Genomic DNA, 25,035 nt, shown 5'->3' on the forward strand with positions numbered 1-25,035 from the left:
AAAGACATAAAATTATATAAATAATAACAATGTACTACTGGGTTTGTGACACCTATAGAGGTACATGTATAACAGTAATAGCACAAAAAAGAATAGCACTATTCAAGAATTATGTTTCTATATCTCACTGCAATTATGTTAGTATAAATTTTAAGCTGTATTGTAACTGGGAATAACTTCAAAAAATAGAGAAAAATTAATTAAATAAATTACAATGTTATACTAGGAAATATTCACTTAATTCAAAAGAAATCCATAAAAAAATGTACAGAACAAAAAGGACATAAGATAAATAGAAAATAAGACAAAACATAGCTGTTACTCCATGTTACTAATAACATTAAATGTGAATGGGTTAAATAACCAAAGGTAGATTAACAGACTACATAAAAAACCAGAATCCAACTATATGTTGTCTGTAAGAGACACAATATAGATACAAAAATACAAATAGGGCAAAAGTAAAAGGAAGGGAAAAGGGAAAGTATCATGCAAATGACAACCATAATAAATATGGAGTGGCCATACTAATAGCACATAAAATAGAATGTTAAAAAATGTTAATAAAAATAAGAGGAACATTCTATAATGATAAAAGGATCAATCAATCAAGTACATATAAACAACTATAAATATATACAGTGTGCCAAAATACCTGAACAAAACTTGGAAGAAATGAAGAGAGAAACAGACAATTCAAAAATAATAGTTGAAGACTTAAATACCCTAACTTTCAACAATGGATAGAACAAATAAGCAGATCAACTTAATCTTCTAAAATAACATTCTAAATCAACTAGACCTAGCAGACATTTGTAGAACTCCGTCCAACAAGAGTGCACATTCAGGGCACCTGGGTGGCTCAGTCGGTTGAACATCTGCCTTCAGCTCAGGTCACGGTCTGGGGTCCTGGGATCGAGCCCCACATCAGGCTCCCTGCTCAGCAGGGAGTCTGCTTCTCTCTCTCCCTCTGCCCCTCCCCGCTGCTCATGCTCATGCTCTCTCTCTCTCAAATAAATAAAATCTTAAAAAAAAAAACTCTTTAAAGAGAGAATTGTGTTTAAAAAAAAAAGAGTGCACATTCTTCTTGAACACACAGAACATTCTCCAGGATAGAACATATGCGGGCAATAAAACAAGCTTCAACATATAAAAGTGTAAGCGCGCCTGGCTGGCTCAGTCAGTGGAATGTGTGACTCTTGATCTCAAGGTTGTAGGTAAAAGCCCGTTTGGTGTAGAGATTGCTTAATATATACGTGTGTATACTTATATATACATGTGTGTGTGTGTCTAAATATTAAAATTACACAACATATGTTTCCTGACAATGGAATGAAATTAGAAATAAATGACAAAAAATTTGGAAATTCACAATGTGGGAATTAAACAAGAAACTACTAATAACAGTGGGTCAGGGAAAATCATAATAGAAATTGTAAAATACCTTGAAATAAGTGAATATAACAAATGAAAACATTATATACCAAATTTATCACAGGATGCAGTAAAAGTAGTATTTTGAGGAAAATGTATAGCTATAAATGTCTACATTAAAAAAAATAAGGTCTCAAATCAATACACTAATCTTCCACATTAAGACACTTGCAAGTAGAAGGACAAAGTAAAACCCAAAGGAAGAAGGAAGAAAATAATAAAGAGCAGAAATTAATGAAGTAGAAAGTCAAAAATAATAAAGAAAAATCAACTAAACAAAAATTCATTCTGGTAAAAGGCAAACTGAAGCACATAAAATTTTGCAAGAGTTTATTTGAGCATACACTGATTTGAATTGGGCAGTGCCAAACCAAAGGTGGTTAGAAGCCCTCCACTAACAGGAGATAGGAGCAAAGTTTTTATAGAGAAGATACTGAAGCAAAGCAAAACAAAGCAATTCTTTGGTTATAGCTTAAGCACTTGCCTTATTTGGGGAAGCCTCATTGGCTGTGATTAGTTGTTCTCTAGTTTAAATTTCTTGGATTTGAGTGTACTGCCTCTGGCTTAAGTTTTGGTTTGCTTATGTAAACTACCAAGGCATTAGAGTCACCTCTGTCTAATGGCCTCCTTGTTTAAATACTTTTAACAGTGCTTTAAAAAGATCAACAAAATTGAAAAAACCTTTAGCTAGACTGATCCAGAAATAAGAGAGAAGACTTAAATTACTAAAGTCAGAAATGGAAGAAGGGACACCACTATTGAATGTACAGAGGAAAAAAGGATGGGGTTATAAGGAAATAATGTGAACTGAATACCAACAAATTAGATAATCTAGATGAAATGAACAAATTCCTGGAAACATACAAACTACCAAAATTGATTCAGGAAAAAACAAGAGATATGAATAGACCTATTACAAGAGGTTGAGTTAGTAATAAATTTACTCCAAAGAAAAGTCCAGGCCCAAATAGTTTGGTGAAATCTATCAAATGTTTAAATAAGAAATACAGCAATCTTTCACAAATTCTTCCTCAAAACCACACAAAGTCATCATGAGAAAAGAGAACTACAGACAATCTATCTAATAAATATAGATACAACAATCCTCAGTAAAATATTAGCAACAGATAAATAGTATTATACAAATAACAAAGTGGGATTTACCCAGAAAATCCAAGATTAATATCTGAAAATCAATTAATGTAATACACTATATCAATAAAATGGACAAAACCACATGATGATCTCAACAGATGTGGCAAAAACACTTGACAAATCTAATAACCTCTCATGATAAAAACACTCAACAAACTAGCAATAGAAAGGAACTTCCTCAACCTAATAAAGGCCACCTGCAAAAAACCCACAACTAACACCAAGATTAATGGTGAAAAACTGAATACTTTTGCCCCAAGATAAGGACAAAACAACATGTCTGCTGTTGCTACTTCTATTCTATATTTTATTGGTGATTCTAATGGTCAATTAGGAAAAAGAAAAGTAAATAAAAGACATCCAGACTGGAAAGGAAGAAGCAAAACTATCTCTATTTGCAGATGGCATGATCTTGTATATAGAAAATCCTGAGAAATGCATAAAAATACTATTAAAATTAATGAACAAGTTTAATAGGTTACATGATACAAGATCAATATAAAAAAACATGTTTTTATGTATACTTTAATAAACAATCTGTAAATGTGATTAAGAAATAAATTCCATTTATGATAGCATGAAAAAGAATAAAATGCTTAGCAATAAGCTTAACAAAAAAATACAAAACTTGTACTCTGAAAACTAAAAATTTTTGAAAGAAATTAAAGACCTAAGCAAATGAAAAAGACAGCCTATCTGCAAGGACTGGGAAACTTAATATTGTTAAGATGGCAATATTTCCCAAATTGACCTACCAATTCTACACAATCCCTATCAAAATTAACCTGGCTTCTTTGCAGAAATCAGCAAGATGATCCTAAAATTTATAAGGAAATGCAAATGACCCAGAATGGTGAAAAATTTTTTCCAAGAACACAAAATTAGAGGGCTCACATTTCTTGATTTCAAAACTTACTACCAAGCTACAGTGATCAAAACAGTACAGTATCAGCATAAGGATAAATATAGATCAATGAAATAGAATTGAAAGCCCAGAAATAAACCCCCACATTCATGATCAATTGATTTTTGACAAGGATGACAAGAAAATTAATGGATTTTCAACAAATGGAGCAGGGACACCTGGATATGCACATGAAAAGGAATGAAGTTAGATCCCCATCTTACATCAGTCACAAAAGTCCAAGTGGACCATATGTGTCAATGTAAGATAAAACTATAAAACTCAGAAGAAAACATAGGAGTGCATCCTTGTGAAACTGAGTTACATAGATTTCCAGATATGACACCAAAAGAAAAAAAATTGATAAACTGACCAAAACTCACAACTTCTGTGCTTCAAAAATCATCATCAAGAACATGAAAAGACAACCCACAGAATGGAAGAAAATTTTTCTAAATCCTGTATCTGAAAAAAGACTTGTATCTAGAATAGATAAAAAACACATCTCAATAATAAAAAAAAAATTAAAAATGGCAGAGGATCTGAATATTTTTCTAAGATATTCATATCAATAAACACATGAAAAGATGCTCAACATTATTAGCCATTAAGGAAATGCAAGTCCAAAGTATAATAAGAGAGCACTGCATACTCATAAGGATATATTCAAAAAGAGAAATAAAAACAGGCATTGGAGAAGATGTAAAGGATAGGAACCCATGTACATTGCTGGTGGAAATATAATATTATCCAGATGTTTTTGAGGAGTTTCAAAACTCTCAAAATGTTAAAAATAAAGTTACCATATAACCCAACAGTTCTACTCCTAGGGATATACCCAAGAGAATTTGAAACATATGTCCATGTAAAGACTTGTACACGAATGTTCACAGCAGCATTATTCATAATAGCCAAAAATAAAAGATATATCAAATGTCCATTAATTGATGAATGGATAAGTAGAGATGCAGTACATCCATACAATGGAATATTATTCTGCAATATAAAGGACTTAAGAACTGATACAAACTTTTTTTTTTTTAAGATTTTATTTATTTATTTGACAGAGAGAGACACAGCGAGAGAGGGAACACAAGCAGGGGGAGAGAGAGAGGGAGAAGCAGGCTTTCCACGGAGCTGGGAGCCTGATGCAGGGCTCGATCCCAGGACCCTGGGATCATGACCTGAGCCGAAGGCAGACACTTAACGACTGAGCCACCCAGGCACCCCTGATACACACTTTATTGCAGCATTATTTACAATAGTGAAGATATAGAAGTAGCCCAAGTGTCCAACAACAGATGAATGGATAAAGAAGATGTGATACACATATACAATGAAATATTACTCAGCCATAAAAAAGTATGAGATCTTGCCATTTGTAACATGGACAGATCTAGATTATATAATGCTAAGTGGAATAAGTCAGAGAAAGACAAATACCCTATGATTTCATTTATATGTGGAATCTAAAAAACAAAATAAATGAATAAACAAACAAAAAAGCAGAATCAGACATATAAATAGAGAAAACTAATAGTTGCCAGAGGGAAGAGGGGTGGTGGGGTAGGCAAAATGAGTGAAGAGGAGTGGGTGATACAGGCTTCCAGTTATGAAGTAAGTCACAGGAATAAAAGGTACAGCATAAGGAATATAGTCAATGATATTGTAATAGCATTGCATGGTGACAGATGGTAGTTAACATTTGTGGTGAGCACAGCAAAATACAGAGTTGTTGAATCACTATGTTGTATACCTGAAACTAATGTAACATCATGTGTCAACTATACTCAAATTTTTTATACTCAATTTTTTAAAAAAAAGTTTTCCAAAATAGAAAAGAAAAGGATACATGTTATGCCATAGACAAAACTTGAAAACATCATGCTAAGAGAAAGGAACCAGTCATAAAAGACCATGTATTATATGATCCCAGAATAGGAAAGTCTATAGAAACAGCATTAGTGGTTGCATTGCATTAGTGGTTGCTTAGGACTAAGGGAGAATGAGGAGATTGGAGAAAATTTGGGAGTGACTGCTGATGCATACAGGGCTTCTTTCTGGGGTGATGAAAATGTTCTGAAATTAGATAGTGGTGATAATTGCACAACTCTGTGAATATACTAAAAATCACTGACTTACACTTTAAATGTGTAAGTGTAAATATGCTGTGAACCATATTGCAACAAAGCGATTTTAAAAATTAAAAATTTTAATTTTAATTAAAAATTTATTTTAAATATATGTAATTTAAAAATACATATTCAAATTCTGTATGAGAAAATTTTCAGAAGACTCTTGGAGGCCCAAAAATAGACTTAAAGAAATAGAGAAACATTCCTTTTCATGAATAAGACCAATGAACTTAAAAAAGAAGGAGGGGTGCCCTGGGTGGCTGAGTTGGTTCAGCTCCAAATGTTGTTTCAGCTCCAACTCTTGATTTGAGCTCAGGTTGTGACCTCAGGGTCATGGGATGAGGCCCTGCGTTGGGCTCTGTGCTCAGTAGGGAGTCTGCTTCTTTCTCTCTCTCTCTCTCTCTCTTTCTCTCTCTCTCCTTCTCTCTCCCTCCCTCTGCTCCTCCCCCTCCTCACATGCTCTAAAATAAATAAACCTTGTTTAAAAAATGGAGAAAGGGCGCCTGGGTGGCTCAGATGGTTAAGCGTCTGCCTTCGGCTCAGGTCATGATCCCAGGGTCCTGGGATCGAGTCCCACATCGGGCTCCCGGCTCAGCGGGGAGCCTGCTTCTCCCTCTGACCCTCTCCCCTCTCATGCTATTTCTCTCTCACTCGCTCTCTAAAAAATAAATAAAATCTTTAAAAAAATAAATAAATAAAAAAAATAAATAAAAAAATAAAAAATGGAGAAAAAAGATAAAAGCTGAAGAAAATTTTTCATTTGTTGTGTGTAAATAAACCTTTTAATAAATGAAACTGTGACTACAGATTGCGACTATCAAAAAAAAAGATAAGATAAAAAATAAAATATACAGTAGCCCCTGGCTTATCTGTGATTTCACTTTCCATGGTTTTAGTTATCCACAGTTAACCATGGTCCAGAAACAGATAATATATCATTAGAAGGTCAATAGTAGCTTCATGCTACATCACAATGCCAATAGCATTCACCTCACTTCATCTCATTACATAGGCAATTTATTATCTCACATCATAAGAAGGGTGAGTACAGTAAATAACATATTTTGAGAGAAAGATCACATTCACAAAGCTTATTATGTTATAACTGTTCTATTGTTACTAATCTCTTATTGTGCCTAATTTATAAATTAAACTTTATCATAGGTATGTAGGTATAGGAAAAAAAATATACACAGGATTCAATACTATCCAGGTGTCAGGCAACCACTGGTGGTCTTGGAATGTATCCCCCATGAATAAGGAGTGACTACTGTACTAGAATAAATTCCAAATGGAACATAGCTCAAAAGAAGGGAACCATACGCAATTACTTGAAGAAAATGTAAGAGAATTCCTTTATAATCTTAGAGCAAGAAAAGCATTTCTCACTGATACAAAAGCTCACAAATTCAACTACATTTTTAGAAAAATGTGATGTAAAATACACAATAAATACAGTCAAAGCCACATAAAAACTAGGAGAGGGGCGCCTGGGTGGCTCAGTTGGTTAAGCGACTGCCTTCGGCTCAGGTCATGATCCTGGAGTCCCGGGATCGAGTCCCGCATCGGGCTCCCTGCTCGGCAGGGAGCCTGCTTCTCCCTCTGACCCTCCCCCCTCTCATGTGCTCTCTGTCTCTCTCATTCTCTCTGTCTCAAATAAATAAATAAAATCTTTTAAAAAAAAAAAAAAACTAGGAGAAAAATACTTTCAACTTAAACCACAAAGCACTACTCTTCCTAATATATAAAATAACCTTTAAAACTTAAGAAAAAGACCAAAACATAGGGCACCTGGGTGGCTCAGTTGGTTAAGCGACTGCCTTCGGCTCAGGTCATGATCCTGGAGTCCCTGGATCGAGTCCCGCATGGGGCTCCCTGCTCGGCAGGGAGCCTGCTTCTGCCTCTGACCCTCCCCCCTCTCATGTGCTCTCTCTCTCTCTCTCTCATTCTCTCTGTCTCAAATAAATAAATAAAATCTTTAAAAAAAAAAAAAAGACCAAAACACAGAAGAAAAATAAACAAAAGACATGGACAATTCATGGGGGGAAAAAACATACTGTCCTTTAACAAATGGAAAAAATGTTCAATTTTATTCATATTTTTTAAAAATATAAATTAAAACTATACTAAAAAGTATAAAAGCTTGACAATACATTCATCAGGTTGTGGAAAAATAACTATTCTCATATAGTGCTGTTAAAATTGGAAAATGATACAAATCTTACAGAGGACAATTTTGTAAAACCAAAATTATATATGCCTTTATAATTTATCCAGCAATTGTACTTTAGGGATTCTTTCCTAAAGATAAACCCCCATCAAACCTAAACAATATATGAACCAAAGTTATTCACTGTAGGAGCACTTGCCACAACGAAATATTGGAAACAACCCAAATGTCCATCAATAGAGAATTGATTGAATAAATACTGGTATACACACAATGGAGTTATACAGATATTTTTTAAAAGAATTAAAAATCTCCATGAACTGACACAGAGTGATTTTCAAGGTATATTGTTAAGAAACAAAGATGGTACAAAAAAGGTACACAGCATACTATCTTCCGTATAAGAAAGAAGGTAGAGTAAAAATATACATATGTGCTTGGTAATATTTATAAAGCAAAAAAGGAATATCTTGTTTTATGTGCTTCACTTTATTGTGCTCCTCCCCCTCCTCACACGCTCTAAAATAAATAAATCTTGTTTAAAAAGTGGAGAAAGGTCTGCTTCTCCCTCTCCCCCCTGCTCCTGCTCTCTCTCACTCTCTCTCTCTCAAATAAAATGAATGAAATCTTTGGGGAAAAAAAAAAAAAGAAGGCATGTCAAAAGCTGAGACAGGCCGAAAGCTAGGCTTCTTCCGCTAGCCCAGCTGTGACTGCAAAGGAAAAGTTCCTGAATATTTAAATTAAAAATACTACTCCACTAAACACACAAATGATAAGAAAGTGAAACAGCCTTATTGCTGATGTGGAGAAAATTTCAGTACTCTGGATAGAAGATCAAAACAGCCACAACACTCCCTTAAGCCAAAGCCTAATCCAGGGCAAGTCTCTAACTCTTCTATACTATGAAGGCTGAAAGAAGTGAGGAAGCTATCCAAGAGAAGCTGGAAGCTAGCAGAGGTTGGGTCATGAGGTTTAAGGGAAGAAGCTTAAACATAACACAAAAGTGCAAGGTGAAGCAGCAAGTGCTGATGTAGAAGCTGCAGCAAGTTACCCAGAAGATCTAGCTAATTAATAAACGTGGATACACGAAACAACAGATTTTCAATGTAGACAAAATAGCCTTCTAGTAGAAGAAAAAGCCATTTAGGACTTTCACAGCTAGAAAGAAGTCAATGCCTGGCTTCAAAGTTTCAAAGCACAGGATGACTCTAGTTAGGGGATTATGCAACTAGAGACTTGAAGTTGAAGCCAGTGCTGATTCCAAAAATCCCAAGGCCCTTAAGAATTATGCTAAATCTACTCTGTCTGTGCTCTATAAATGGAACAGCAAAGCCTAGATGACAGCACATTTGTTCACAACATGATTTACTGAGTATTTTAAACCCACTGTTGACACCTACTCAGAAAAAAAGATCCCTTTCCAATTACTGCAGACAATGCACCTGGTCACCCATGAGCTCTGGCGGAGATGTACAAGATAAATGCTGTCTTCCTGCCTGCTAACAGAGTATCCATTCTGCAGTCCATGGATCAAGGAGTATAGATGATGCTTAAACAATGTGGGGTTGGGGTACCAACTGCTCATGTAGTTGAAAATCTGTGTATAACTTCTGACTCCCCAAAAACTTAACTGCTCATAGCCTACTGTTGACAGAAAGCCTTACCAGTAACAGAAACAGTTGATTAACACATATTTTATGCTATATGTATTATATACTGTATTCTTACGATATAGTTAGAGAAAATAAAATGTTAAGAAAATACACAGTACTGTGCTATATTCATTGAAAAAAATCCATGTACAAGTGGACCTGCAAAGTTCAAACCCATGTTGTTCAAGGGTCAATTATAAATTTGACTTTCAATTCTTACTCTTTAAGAACTGTATATTTCATAAGGCTATCACTGTCAAAGACAGTTATTCCTCAGATGGATCTGGGCAAAGTACATTGAGAACTTTGTAGAAAGGATTCACCATTCTAGGTGCCATAAAAACATTTGTGATTCACAGGAAGAGGTCAAAATATTAGCATTAACAGGAATTTAGAAGAAGTTAACTCCAACCCTCATGGATGACTTTGAGGGTCCAAGACTCCAGTAGAGGAAGAAAGGGCAGATGTGGGGGAAATAGCAAGAGAACTAGAATTAGAACTGGAGCCTGAAGATGTAACTGGATTGCTGCAATCTCTTGATAAAACTTGAATGAATGAGGAAAGAAAGTGGTTTCTTGAGATAGAAACTACTCCTGGTGCAGATGCTATGAAGACTGTTGAAATGACTACAAAGGATTTAGAGTATGACATAAACTTAGTTGATAAAACAGTGGCAGGGTTTGAGAGGACTGACTCCAATTTTGAAAGAATTTCTACTTGTGGGTAAAATGCTATCAAACAGCATCACATGCTACAGAGAAATCATCAGTGAGTCAATTGATGTGGCAAATTTCATCATTGTCTTATTTTAAGAAATTGCCACAGTTATCTTAAAAACATAACCAAAAATAAAATGGGCCCCTGGGAGGCACAGTCGGTTAAGTGTCTAACTCTTGGCTTTGGCTCAGATCATGATCTCGGGGTTGTGGGATCAAGCCCTGCATCAGGCTCCGAGCTCAGCAAGGAGTGCACTAACGTTTCTCTCTCCCTCTGCCCCTCCCCATACTCGCTCATGCTCTCTAAAATAAATAAATAAATCTTTAAAAAAAAGAATATTTGGTTTTTTTGTTTTTTTTAGTTCCTTTAGGCATAACGTTAGGTTGTTTATTTGAGATTTTTTTTTGCTTTTTCAGGAAAGCCTGTATTGCTATATACTTTCGTCTTAGAACTGCTTTCACTGTCTCAGAGATTTTGGACCATTGTGTTTTCACATTCATTGGTCTCTATGTACTTTTTGGTTTCTTCTCTGATTGCTTCATTGACCCATTAATTGTTTAGTATCATGTTGTTTAGTCTCCATGTGTTTGTGTTTTTTTTCCTTGTGATTTATTTCTAGTTTCAAACTGTTGTGGTCAGAAAAGATTCATGCTATGATTTCAATCTTCTTAAATTTATTGAGGCTTGTTTTATGGTCTAATATGTGATCTATTCTGGAGAATGTTCCATGTGCACTTGATAAGAATGTGTATTCTTTTGTTTTGGGATGGAATGTTCTGTATATGTTATGAACATCTGGTCCAATGTCTCATTCAAAGACATTGTTTCCTTATTAATTTTCTGTCTGAATGATCTCTCCATTGAAGCAAGTGGAGGATTAAAGTCCCCTGCTATTATTGTATTACCATCAATTTCTTTCTTCATGTCCATTAATATTTGCTTTATATAGGGGTGCCTGGGTGGCTCAGTCGTTAAGCATCTGCCTTCGGCTCAGGTCATGGTCCCAGGGTCCTGGGATTGAGCCCCACTTCAGGCTCCCTGCTTGGCGGGAAGCCTGCTTCTCCCTCTCCCACTCCCCCTGCTTGTGTTCCCTCTCTCGCTGTGTCTCTCTCTGTCAAATAAATAAATAAAATCTTTAAAAAAAAATATTTGCTTTGTGTATTTAGATGCTCCAGTGTTAGGCATCTAGATATTTACAATTGTTACATCCTCTTGCTGGATTGATCCCTTTATTATGAAACATCTTTCTTTGTCTCATACATTCTTTGTTTTGAAGTCTATTTTGTCTGATGTCAGTATTGGTTTGCTGGCCCTTTTTTTTTTTTCTGCTTCCATTTGCATGGTGAATGTTTTGCCATCCCTTCACTTTCAGTCTATATGCGTCTTTAGGTTTGAGGTAAGTCTCTTTTGGCAGCACATAGATTGGTCTTGTTTTTTTATCCATTCTACTGCTCTATGTCTTTTGATTGGAGCATTTAGGCCATTTACGTTTATTTTTTTAGGCCATTCACATTTAAAGTAATTATTGATAGGTATATACTTAATTTAAAAAACTGTTGTACTTAATATAAAAAATTGGTTTTCCGGTTGTTTCTGTGGTTCTTCTTTGTTGTTCTTCTCTTGCTCTCTTTGTGAATGATGAATATCTATAATGTTTTGTTTAGCTTTCTTTCTCTTTATTTTTTGTGTATCTATCATAGGTTTTTGGTTTGTGGCTACCATAAGATTCATATATAATATACTAAGTAAATAGTCCATATTAATCTGATGGCCAATGTTTTTCTTTTTCCTCTTCTCTTTCTACTCCCTTCTCCACATTTTATGTACATGTTGTCATATTTTACATCTCTTTATTCATATTTTTCTTATGTCCAAATATGGCCATTTCTTTTCTACCTAAAGAAGTCCCTTTATTATTTCTTGTAAGGTTACTTTAGTTTTGATAAACTCCTTTACTTCTTGTTTGTCTGGGAAACTCTTTATCTCTCCTCCAAATCTGAATGATAATCTTAACAGGTGGAGTATTCTTGGTTGTAGGATTTTCCTTTCATGTACTTTGAATATATCATGCCACTCCCCTCTGGCTTGCAAAGCTTCTGCTGAAAAATCAACAGGTAGTCTTACAGGTTTTCCCATGGAGGTAACTTTGTTTCTCTCTTGTTGCTTTTAGGATTTCTCTCTTTATCTTTAATCTTTGACATTTTAATTATTATGTGCTGTAGTATGGACCTCCTTGAGTTCATCTTGTTTGGAACTATCTGTGCTTCTTGGACTTGGATGTCTATTTCCCTCCCTAGGTTAGAGAGATTTTTCAGTTATTATTTCTTCAAATAGGTATTCTAAACCTTTCTTTCTTCTTCGTCTAGAACCCCATAAGGTGAATTTGCTTGTTGTTATTCAACAGATCTCTTAATCTATCCTCCTTTTTAAAAAATCTTTTCTCTTTTTGCTGTTCAACTTGTGTGTTTTCTATTACCCTGTCTTCCAGATCACTGATATTTTCTTCTGCATCCTCTAAACACTGTTGATTCCCTCTAGTGTGCTTTTTATTTCAGTTATTGTATTCTTCAGTTCTGATTCATTCAATATTTTCTATACTTTATTGAAGGTCTCACTAAATTCTTTCATTCTTTTCTCCAGCCCAGGGAGTATTTTTACAATCATTACTTTAAATTCCTTATCAGGCATATTGCTTATCTCTGTTTCATTTAATTCTTTTATTGAGGTTTTTTTCTTTCTTTTGGAACATATACTTCTGTCTTCTCATTTTACTTGATTTTCTGTGTCTGTTTCTATGGATTAGATGAAATGGCTTGCTACATCTCCTAAAGTTGAAGGAATTGTCTTGTGTATGGTGACCCCTATACAGACTGTGTGTCCTTGATGACTTTGTTGGCTGGCTCGAGCTGTGGATGTATACACTAGTTACTCTTTTAAATTTGGCTTTTTACAGAGAGAATTAAAGAAAAAAAAAATGAAACCGAAAAGGAAAAGAATTGAAACAAAATAAGACAAACTTTTCAAAGTTAAAAAAAAAAAGTAAAAATTAAAAAAAATAAAAAACAACAACACAAAACTGCAACTTTTTTCTAAGCCCGACAGCTGGTATGGGCTTACGGACCCTGGACTCACTGAGGTTGCAAGCTCACAGTGAGCCAGACCGTGCTCGAGTCTGAGCTTTTAAGGTGGAGGGGAAGAGTATGCTCCCACAATTCCTCAGCCCTTTTGAACTGTAGCTTTTCTTCTGTGCCGCAATGCAAATGGGGCTGGTGTGGCCTTCAGGACCGTGGGCTTACTGAGGTCACAAAGTCTCTCTGATGACCTGACCCACCACTTATGGAGTCAGAACCCTCCAATTACAGCACCCAACCCTGCCCCTTATGGTGGCCAAACCCTGCTCTGGTCTGGACCCTCAAGGTGGAAGAGGAGGGAGCAATCCTGCAGTTCTCTCCCCTCTAAAACTGTGGCTTTTCTTCTGCATGCCAGGGCATCTAGGGCTGGGGTGGGTCTGTGGACCCTGGACTCACTGAAGTCACAAGTCCACCGAGATGACCAGACATGCCCACCACGGTGTCTGGACACTGCTCCAGTCCAGGCTTCCAAGGAGAACATAAACCATGTTGTTCTCTAGTCTCTCTGACCTGGAGAGCTTTCTCACAACTCCTCCACCACTTGGCAGAGTTCTAGTGTTGTCTCTTATATGCTAGTTACTCTTTTAAACCATGGTTTTTCTGTGCACAAGGACAGAGGGATCTGTTCCAGGTCCCTCAATACTATCCCTCACCATTGCAGCATTGGGGGTGGGGGTTCCCTTTGTTACCACACCTCTATCTCTCTTGTTGTTCTCTTTGGTTGTTTGGTAGCTGTTAAGTCAGCCCACATTTCTTCTTCAGGAGGAATTGTTCTATTAATAGGTGTAATATTGTGGGTTCCATGTAGGAGGTGAGTTCTGAGTCTTCCTGCAGAACTCTTAGGTATAGTTATTTTTAATATGTCTCTTGTTAGCTTTTATATAAAGTTAAAAGTGATTTACAAACTACTATTACATTCAGAAACCTGAATTTGACTAGAAATTTACCTTTACCAGTGAGTTTTATACAGTCATGTATTTTTACATTGTTAATTAGCATCCTTTCATTTCAGCATGAAGAACTCCCTTTACCATTTCTTAGAAAGCACATCTAGTGGTGGTGAACATCCTCAGCTTTTGTTTGGCAAAGTCTTTCACTCTTTGTTTCTGAAGGACAGCACTGCCACACATAGTATTCTTAACTGGCAGTTTTTTCTTTCAAGTATTTTGAATTTATCATACCATTAATCCAGGCCTGCAAAGTTTCTCCTGAGAAATCCACCAGAAGCCTCATGAGTTTCCTTGTATACGACAAGCATCTTTTCTCTTGCTGCTTTCAAAATTCTGATTCTTTCATTTTTGACAGTTTGATAATAATGTGTCCCAGTGAAGTCCTCTTTGGGTTATATCTGTTTGGGGTCCCCTTTAGCTTCATGTACATAGATGTCCATATCTTTCCCCATATTTGGGATATTTTTAGCCATTATTTCTTTAAAGAGACTTTCTGCCATCTTCTATCTTCTCCATCTTGGATTCCAATATGTATACATTGTTTTGCTTGATAGTGTTCCATCAAGAGTCACATGCTCTACTGACTAAGCCAACCAGGTACCACTTTTCCTAATTTGTTTTGTTTTGTTTTTTTTCCTATCAAGACTAATCAAGCCTTCCTTTTTTGCTGTAGTTGCTAGAAAACTCAGAACCAAAGTTGGCTACAGGAACTGTACATGACTTAAAGACATGCATGTTTATGTACCAACTTTTGCTTGAGTTTTACATTATAATCTCATTTTCGATTTCCCATTATCTCAATTGTCCTTTACTATTCTTATACATTATAAAATATGTTTTTTATAAAGCACCTCAAATCCTTTTTGAAAGAAGTTTAGAGAAAATTGATAAGTAGGCAAATAAATTAAAAGGCCACTGTAACATTTAGCTTATTACTTTAAAACAACTCTCTTCTTACCTAGTCTCTATTCCCACCACTACTACCCTAGTCGAAGAAAACAAACAAGATGTTCCCTTAGGGTATCTTTAATGTTCAGGATTCTATATATGCATTTTCTCCCCAACTTCACAAACACAATAGTGAAGGAAACAGAACTTACCAGATAAACAATATGCAGATCATTCTCTAAAACAAAGCCCTTCATTGCCCTTTGGAGGTCAGCAAAAATATCTAAAGTATCAGTTGGAGAAAGTGAAGAAGAAAGAGTTGCTGAACCGAGATGTGTTGGATGATACACTTTTCCTGGTTGGGGGCGGGAATAGGGAAATAATGAACCAAGTGTTAAAAATAAAAATAAAACACTGTCTTTCTGTATTCTGTAATTAACCTTTTAGTCTCTGATAAATTTTGCCCAATGCATGGATATTTATGAGCAGATTCTATGCTAATTATCTGATGTTGCTAAATGCAACACTGACATTAAAATTGATTCATATACCACTTGAAAAACCAGTTTCCTTTTAGAGTGTTTGAAAAGTCAATTTCCTTTTACTAGGCAGTCTTAAGTCACTAAAGATGAAAAAGTGAGTAAACTGCAATTAAGAAGTCACATTTACCTTCTGTTCCATCACTAGCTTCAGTAATTTGGATGAATTCGTTTTCCAGGAGCCACATTACACAGGCCTCAATTGCTCCAAGTTGAAAAGAATCTTGGTTCTTCTGAATTCCCAGCTTCCCTTCTTTCATACTTGCAGCCAAAAATGTGCAAGAAGCATAAGTCTGCATATCTTGTGATGTACTTGCCACTCCACCAACTATTATCTGATAAAAGAGGTTTGAAATTTTTTGTAACCATTTAACAAGACATGCAAGCCCTCATGATATAAAAGAAGTGATTTTGTTCTCTTAAAATATTCTCGGCATCTTAATGTAGAGATTCTTAATTAACTCTTCCATCATCATTCATTATACATGTAGATAACATTTACTGACAACATCAAAAATTTCCTTAAAAGTAGACACAATATTTTCTCATAAATGAAAATAAATGAATCACTATCTATCTGAAATGTAGGAACTAACAACAACAGTTCCCTCTGAAATGTGTGGGCATATAGGAATGCTAGTATTGAATATTTCCCATCCAGAAAGGGGATGGGAATGGGTATAGAAAAAGTGAAGTCAGTGTGAAGTTGTGTCCTGTGGAAATCATCTTCCCACAACTATGTTAAATATACTAATTAATTAAATGTACTAATTTTTCCCTTGCCTTCTTCCATTTAATACATATTGAAACACACCAAATCATCCTAAACAGAGCTACCCTACACATTTTAATGACCACAAAACATAGTTTTACCATTTACCATTTACTGATTAAATGGCTATGTGTTTTGTTCTGGGGCTTGCTTGTTTTTTAATCTTAGTAGGTATGTCCAAGTTGCCCTCCCAAAAGAGTTTCAGCAGTATATGAGAATGCCTACTTTCTATATCCTTACCAACCCCATGTTATTAATTGTTTTCCTTTTTTTTTTTTTCAAATGGAGAGCTAAGTGGCGGGGGCGGGGGGGGGTGGAGTATGAGCACAGGTATTGGTAACCCCAGTACCAGTACTGAAGCCAAGAGCAAGGCATGCTGGTATATGAACAGAAAACTTTTCTGGATGACACAAAACACTTAAAATAAGGAGTCTGGTTAGCTTTGAGGACACAGAGGAGAAAGTTTTATTTTTCACTTTAGATCTTTCCATGTTGTTTGAAACTTCTAAGCATATCTATTTGTAATTTTATTTTTTATTTTTTTAAAAGATATTATTTATTTATTTGACAGAGAGAGAGTGAGAAAGCACAAGCAGAGAGAGTGGCAGGCAGAGGGAGAGGGAGAAGCGGGCTCCCCATTGAGCAGGGAACCCGATGCGGGACTGGATCCCAGGACCCTGAGATCACAACCTGAGCCGAAGGCAGCCGCTTAACCGACTGAGCCATCCAGGTGCCCTAATTTGATTTTATTTTAATGTCATAGGTATTTTCTGGATGAAAGAACTACAGTCCATTTCTGTCATCTTTTTTAAAAATTCAGAAAATAGGGGCACCTGGGTGGCTCAGTTGGTTAAGTGTCCAACTCTTGATTTCAGCTCAGGTCATAAAGTATATCTAAAAAAATTTTTAAAAATCATCTGGCATTTGGGTTTTAATCCACTGTTTTGAAATGTACTGCTATAGCACTAGCTGTATTAAACTCCAGGAAATAACTTAAATAGAAGACATTCAGACTTGGGGAGACTATAAACAATCTCATAAACACAAAGATAAGATTTTTCTTCCCATATTTAAGTACTACCATCATATTATAAGCACAAAAGAACAAATGGATATTTGGTGAACTCTTTCTTACCTCCAGAATAGCTCTTATCATGCTCGCAGTTACTTCTTCTCCTTCTCGTCTTTGCAAACAGCTACGAACAGGTTTTAGAGATCCCTGAAGTAGAGCAATGCCTTTTGATTTTTCAGAGTTCTTACAAACTAAGATACTCTCACCTATAACCAAAAAACCATACATTTGCAAAATCCCAACATACTTCCTTAAAATACCTGCCAAAGAGAATTTCAAATGTTTTGCTTAAAAAGAAGGTAATAGATGATAGCGGTTATTATGGTCATAGAATTATTGCTGATGCTTTCATTTTCTGGATTGAAGGGGATCCGAATATGCCACACCAAAATATGCCACTTTGGCATAAGGATTATTTTGACCTGAAGGCACTTAGGAAACAGAAAGAGCTCTTTGCCCTCACCCTGCTTGCCTAGAAGCAAGATATAAATTTCTCTTTGTGAAGGTGTTCCTCTTATCACTTACTACTGAACAGAAAGTGAGCACCAAGGTGGGTCTGGGTAATCCTTTCTAAATAATCCTTAACTGATGAATTGTTGAACACTACATCTAAAAATAATGATGTACTCTTTGTTGGCTAATTGAATTTAAATTAAAAAAAATAATCCTTAACTTCCATTAGTTTCCACTATATATTGACCTTCCTACAGTTTACCACCCCTCGAAGCTCAAATCCCTTTTCCGTTGCCTTGTCACTTCTCAATTCTATTGCCTTTTGTTAAAAGGGTATAAAGTCTCTAACATCTAACTGCTTCTTTGGATCTTCACTGTTTTTCTATAAAGGCCTCTGTGTATGTAAAAAATGAAAACATTAATATCAAATAAAATATGTAGGCCTTCTCTCTAATTAATCTGTCATTTGTCAGTTTAATTTGTAGGCACTAGCCATAGAACCTAAGCAGGCACAGGAAAAGATTTTTTCCTTCCATACAGAAGTAACTATTCTTACTAATTAAATATATAATAATAATAATAATAATAGAGGTATTTTGAAAACTATAAAGAAAAATGCAAATGCAAAATACTACTAGTTATATACGATAATATAAATTCAAAAATATTTACAGAAACCTAGAAATTACATTATAACATTCACTAATCTAAACACTTTAGGTTATTGTGACAATCAAATGAATAAAAATATGTGACAGCACTTACATATTATAAACATATACAAATATACAACTTATACAAACATAAATACTATTACAGCAATTACAACTAGAGAAAACCATAATTTTTTTTTCAGAAATGAATCCAATAGTAGGGGAAAAGAAGCAAGTAAGTAAGATGTTCAAGGGGCAAAAGGAAGGCCACTTGCATTAGAGAAAGCCAAAAGTGGCATTGTGGTGGAGTATACTAACCATTCTAGGCAGAGAGAAAGTGCTGCTTTCCTAACACTGACTGCCAAATTGAGAACCAAGATAGAATAAAGATAAGGGACTATAAACTTGATGACTGTTGATTATTTATCCCAGATATAATTACAAAAAGATGGTATCATCAAACAACAATAAAAAACAGGTAAATAAAATGTATCACCAGGTTCTTGCAAGCACGACAAAATAGCCCAGCATAAGACAAAAAATTATCTACAAAAGGTATCAACTAGCATTCGCAGCAAAATAAAAATGTCATCTAGGGCTGTTCAAACCACTTTCAGGTTTTGATTCTTCAACAAAATGGACAACCCTTTTTCAAGATGAAGCAAGATTTATGAAAATGCCCAAATTAATGGCAATATATACAGTCCAGGTTCCTGCTCCCACCCGTCTGAGGAGGTTCTATCTATACCACAATAGAGAAGTCAATTAGAATCAAACCAATTATTACTATTTAACTTACAAGTCACTATTTTTGCACAAAGCACCAACGTCTTATACTGGAAGGTTCTAGGAATTCCACAAAAAGATTAAAATATCATCTAAATAAAACACTATTAACTGTCTAGGAAATATTAAGATCATTTATCAAATGCAAAGAAGGTACAAAGATGCTACACAATCCAAAAAGCATGACCAAGTATGCATATCTTTGTAATTGATATGAAACACTATATTCACACATTCCCCACTTGTTGGAAGTTCTGAGCAAGCCGTATGCCATCCTGAAATGGAGCATTATACAAAGTCAAAATCTCAGAAGTTTACAAGACCTCAAAAACAAAGTTATTGTGGTATATTTTAGTTTTGTTTAAATATTATCTAATTTAAGGCTTGATAATTTGGCCAGGGCACCAACCTTCCAATTATTCTTCCCCATGAGAAAGAGAAGTACAATCTAAGAATGTAGCAAGGCAAATAAAACCTCCTTATCTTCTGCATTACCTTAAAGACCCTCTGACCCTAAAAGAAAGCAGCTGTGTAAGATGAACTTATACTTCACTCTCCAGAGTTATGAGTCTACTAAGAAATCAGAGTTGAGGAAAGGTCAGAGGGAAGCAAGTAGGAATAGGAAGTATTTTAGTCTCTTCCCCTAACCTTCTTTAAACACATGTAACCTGCATATTTTATAGGCAAAGTAAGAGACAGAAGCAGGATAAACTTCTTTGATGCCTATAATAGGGGAAATCCAATGAGCTGGAAGTTGTTTTTTTTTTAATCATTAGAATTTTTAGGCTTTAAAGAGTAGGCAGCCCAATGACCCTGCAGGGATTACAGATGGATGAGTCATTTGTTACTGGAGCTGAAACAGACAGCCATTCTTTCATTTTTCCTTTAATAAAATCCCTACATGTTAGTTGGGCATATGGTCTCCCTTGCAGCTGGGGAAAATAACTGTGTGATAAGTTCTGGCTGATTGTATGTGAGGAGAAATATTCCGTGCAACTCCTGAGAAGTGCCCTTAAAGGGTAGGCTGTGCACCTTACTTCCTCATCTCTCCTTCCTGATGGTTGAAATGAAGATGTGATGACAAAGCCAAGTTATTCTAAAAGTCACTTTCTCGGACACTATCCAGCTTTTTGTGCCCAGAATATCCCACTTATTTTCCCATTAAGACTTTCCCTTTTCTCCTAGGTACCCTAATTTCTCTTCAGCAGCCACAGAACTGTTTGTCTGTTTATTTGACATATAGTATAATACTGGAGTCAATAAACTACATCCCAGAGAAGATGGAATGACAGAGAATGTTCCCCTGAAAGTTGTTGTTTTTTTTTTAAGATTTTATTTATTTGAGACAGAGAGAATGAGAGAGACAGAGAGCACATGAGAGGGGATAGGGTCAGAGGACGAAGCAGACTCCCTGCCGAGCAGGGAGCCCGATGCGGGACTCGATCCAGGGACTCCAGGATCATGACCTGAGCCGAAGGCAGTCGCTTAACCAACTGAGCCACCCAGGCGCCCCCCTGAAAGTTCTTTAATGTTAGAAGACTTAAAACAATTTTGTCACACCCAGAATAATGTACCAGGTAAGAAATAGTATTTGCTGCTATCTTGATATCTAATTAAACAAACCTCTTCCTCATTGCTTAAGACAAAACTTCTGTCTGGTTTGTGGTAAGGTTATCATTACTTGTTGACACAAGAAACTAAAAAGATGTTTTCAGAATCAGCACCAATTTAGAGAGAAAACGACAGTATGTAAAGTTCCTATTCCCAAACTGTGAGAGTATTTCCCAGCTCTCAGCATCTTTATTTGAAGTCTTAGACCAGTCACCTAAGCAGAACTAAAACCCATGAAAATTATTCCCTTCATTAGCACTAGATAAGTTATGCTGAAAATTAGAAATCATCTTCTAGCTAACGTGATAAGTCATTTTGACTAAAATATTAAGTCATTTCACTGTATAAAATGTAAAGAATGTTTTGATTCTACATTAGTAGAAAATCAATGGTTGCTGATATATGAAAATTATAACTTACATTCATTATAAATATTAAGTAAATCAAAACATGACATTAGTGCTTTGGATAACAAAGAAATGCCACATGATAAGAAATGAGTTGCCAGGCACTAGTCAAATTTCAAGTAGACTGACACTGTCCTTCAGCAATGCTATTACAATTAAATTCGAACTCACTTACCTACTGTGTCTACCCCTTTCCTGCCAGCACGACCAACCATCTGCTTATAAGTAAGAATATCTAGAGGTTGACCACTGAAAATAGGAGTCCGAATAATTACACGACGTGCTGGTAGGTTCACCCCAGATGAAAGAGTAGAAGTTGCTGCCAAAACCCGAATCTGACCTTGACGGAAGGCTCCTTCAATGATATCCCTCTCCTCAAAAGTAAGACCTAACAAAAGGAAGTTAGAATACCATATATTTACTAATGAATATGTGAATTAATGAATATAACAGAAATACAGTACTTGATCACTTACAAATAGATCTGGGAATCTACTACAAGCCTCCAAAGATTTTTTCAAGCTATTGTTATGACTATAAACAAAGAAGTGACCATGGTCTCTCTTTTTAAGAGTACAATCTGCCACCCCTAGTATACTTTTATCTCATCTTCTAGACCAGGGTTTGGCAAACTTTTTCTGTAAATATTTTAGGCTTTTCAGGACAGATGGTCTCTGTTGCAAATACTCAATCCTACAACTGTCACATGAAAGCAGCCACAGAACAAACAGGCATTATTGTGTTGCAATACTTTATTTACAAAAATAGATGGTGTGCTAGATTTGACCAGCAGACTGTAGTTTGTTGACTCCTGTTCTAGACAATGAAGTCACTGAAGGTAGAGATATGGCTTATGCATCACACTTCAGCATAAATAAATGCTGAAGAATAAATACACGAGTAAATGAAAAACAACATAAAGAATATATACTTACTTGGCTTATTTTTAATTTTATTAAAAAAATCAAAAGGACTGAGTTTGTAATTTAGGTGATGGGTCATTTTATTAGTATACATCATAAGTTATATACAATAAAAATATTCTTCTGTATGTTCATATATATACATTTTAAAATGTATTCATGTATGCATAATAAAAATTTTAAATAAATTGAAAAGGTTAAATTCCTAATTTTAGAAACTATATATTTTTTTCTTTTCAAATTTTTATTTAAATTCTAATTAACATGTAGTGTAATATTGGTTTCAGGAGTAGAATTTAGTGATTCGTCACCCACATATTACACCTAGTGCTAATCATAACAAATACCCTCCTTATTCCCCATTGCCCATCTAGCCCATCCCCCCCCCCGAACTCCCTCCCAACCCTCAGTTTGTTCTTTATAGCTAAGAGTCTCTTACGGTTTCCTTCCCGCTCTTTTTTTTTCCCCCTTCCCCTATGTTCATCTGTTTTATTTCTTAAATTCCACATGAGTGAAATCATTCAGTATTTGTCTTTCTCTGACTGCCTTATTTTGCTTAGCAAATATACTCTAGCTCCATCCACATCATTGCAAGTGGCAAGATTTCATTCTTTTTGATGGCTGAGTAATATATGTATCACACCTTCTCTATCTATTCATCAGTTGATGGACATTTGGGCTCTCTCCACAGTTTGGTTATTGTTGATAATGCTGCCATAAACATCAGGGTGCATGTATCCCTTCAAATCTGTACTTTTGTATCCTTTGGGTAAATACCTAGTAGTGCAATTGCTGGATCATAGGTTAGATCCATTTTTAATTTTGAGGAACCTCCATACTGTTTTCCAGAAGGGCTGCACCAGTTTGCATTCCCACCAACAGTTTGCATTCCCCTTTCCTCAGATCCTCACCAACATCTGTCGTTTCCTGTGTTGTTAATTTTAGCCATTCTGATAGGTATGAGATAGCATCTCACTGTGGTTTTGATTTGTAATTCCCTGATGATGAGTGACGTTGAGCATCTTTTCATGTGTCTGTTAGCCATCTGGATGTCTTCTTTGGGAAAATGTCTGTTCATGTCTTCTACCCATTTCTTAACTGGATTATTTGTTTTTTGGGGTGTTGAGTTGGATAAGTTCTTTAGATTTTGGATACTAATCCTTTATGAGATATGTCATTTGCAAATATCTTCTCCCATTCCAAAGGTTGCCTTTTAGTTTTGTTGATTGTTTCCTTCACTGTACAGAAGATTTTTATCTTGATGAAGTCCCAATAATTCATTTTTTGCTTTTGTTTCCCTCGCCTCCAGAGACATGCCTAGTAAGAAGTTGCTATAGCTGAGGTCAGAGAGGTTACTGCCTATGTTCTCCTCTAGGATTTTGATGGCATTCTGTCTCACATTTAGGTCTTTCATTCATTTTGAATTTATTTTTGAGTATTGTGCAAGAAAGTTTCTTTCTTCTGGATGCAGAAGAAACTATATATTCTTAGCCACATCCTTAGCATATATGATCATGGACAGACCACTCCCCAAAAGAAGTTATTTAATTTAGTGACTGTATAATCCTTGCAATTTTGACAACCAGATGATTTTTAAACACCTCTAGCCCTCTCAAAATACAATATGATAATTTCTAAAATTAATTTGATTTTGACATATTTGTAAGAATGTTTCAATACCCTGTAAGATAAAAGGAAACATTTAGAGTAGCATAAAATTAGGGTATCAAGTACCTGTCTAACCTGAATTTTAAGGAAACAAAGTGTAGAATTATAATAATTTTAGAATTCACTTCCCCGGGGGTCTGCCACGGAAACAAGATGACGAAGGCGACGTCATCGTTTGGAAAGCGTCGCAATAAGACGCACACGTTGTGCCGCCGCTGTGGCTCGAAGGCCTACCACCTTCAGAAGTCCACCTGCAGCAAATGCGGCTATCCCGTCAAGCGAAAGAGCAAGTATAACTGGAGTGCCAAGGCTAAAAGACAAAACACCACTGGGACGGGTCGAATGAGGCTCCGCAGATTCAGGCATGGATTCTGTGAAGGAACAACACCTAAGCCCAAGAGGGCAGCTGTTGCAGCATCCAGTTCATCTTAAGGATTTCAATGATTAGTCACACAATAAACGTTCTGTTTTAAAAAAAAAAAAAAAAAGAATTCACTTCCCCCATGGTACAAAAAAACCTTTATCTAGTATATATATACTATACAGATACATAAACTAAATGTGTTTTACTCTTGTTTAATCTTAATCACACAGTTCTTAAAATGAAATCTAAAAGTAGTGTGGTTGACAAGAAATCAAATGCACAAAAATATAAAAATGAAGAAATTATAAGGATTTTGGAGGGGACTTCTTAATAACAGATTATTAATATGGATACCTGCATGATGAAATGCTACTCCCCATGGTATAGTTTTTTGTAATATAGAGTCCAGGCCTGAAGGCGAACGTTTTAACTGATCCATCACTTCTAGGAGGCCCTTTTGTTCCAGTTTCACTGGCGGAAGTTCAGATGATCTTACCAATCCTGTCACAGAAAAAACATCAACACTGTTCACCTCTGGCTGGACCTCTTTAAATGCTATCTGCCTAAGTCATGACAGAGCTAAATATTAGGGCAATGGTTCTAAAACTACTATACATAATAATTAGCAGGACATCTTTTAAAAATACTTAT

At 35.6% G+C, this 25,035-nt stretch overlaps 2 protein-coding genes across 2 annotated transcripts in view; one reads left to right on the top strand and one right to left on the bottom strand.

Moving 5' to 3' along the window:
• The window catches only part of POLQ (DNA polymerase theta), a 124,703-nt gene that overhangs the window by 85,025 nt on the left and 14,643 nt on the right, over positions 1–25,035 (bottom strand). Inside the window, exons 8-12 of the mRNA XM_021692492.1 lie at positions 24,739–24,885; positions 21,605–21,817; positions 17,583–17,725; positions 15,806–16,010; positions 15,349–15,491 (exon numbers count right to left, since the gene is read on the bottom strand). Coding sequence (XP_021548167.1) covers positions 15,349–15,491; positions 15,806–16,010; positions 17,583–17,725; positions 21,605–21,817; positions 24,739–24,885 — 851 coding nt within the window. The remainder of the gene's footprint in view (positions 1–15,348; positions 15,492–15,805; positions 16,011–17,582; positions 17,726–21,604; positions 21,818–24,738; positions 24,886–25,035) is intronic.
• On the top strand, positions 24,174–24,465 carry LOC110582460 (60S ribosomal protein L37-like). The gene has a single exon (XM_044914266.1). It carries the CDS (start codon positions 24,174–24,176, stop codon positions 24,450–24,452), a length of 279 nt encoding a protein of 92 aa, XP_044770201.1. The 3' UTR covers positions 24,453–24,465.

The sequence above is a fragment of the Neomonachus schauinslandi genome, chromosome 1, assembly GCF_002201575.2.
Source record: "Neomonachus schauinslandi chromosome 1, ASM220157v2, whole genome shotgun sequence".
In the NCBI taxonomy this organism is placed as follows: Eukaryota; Metazoa; Chordata; class Mammalia; order Carnivora; family Phocidae; genus Neomonachus; species Neomonachus schauinslandi.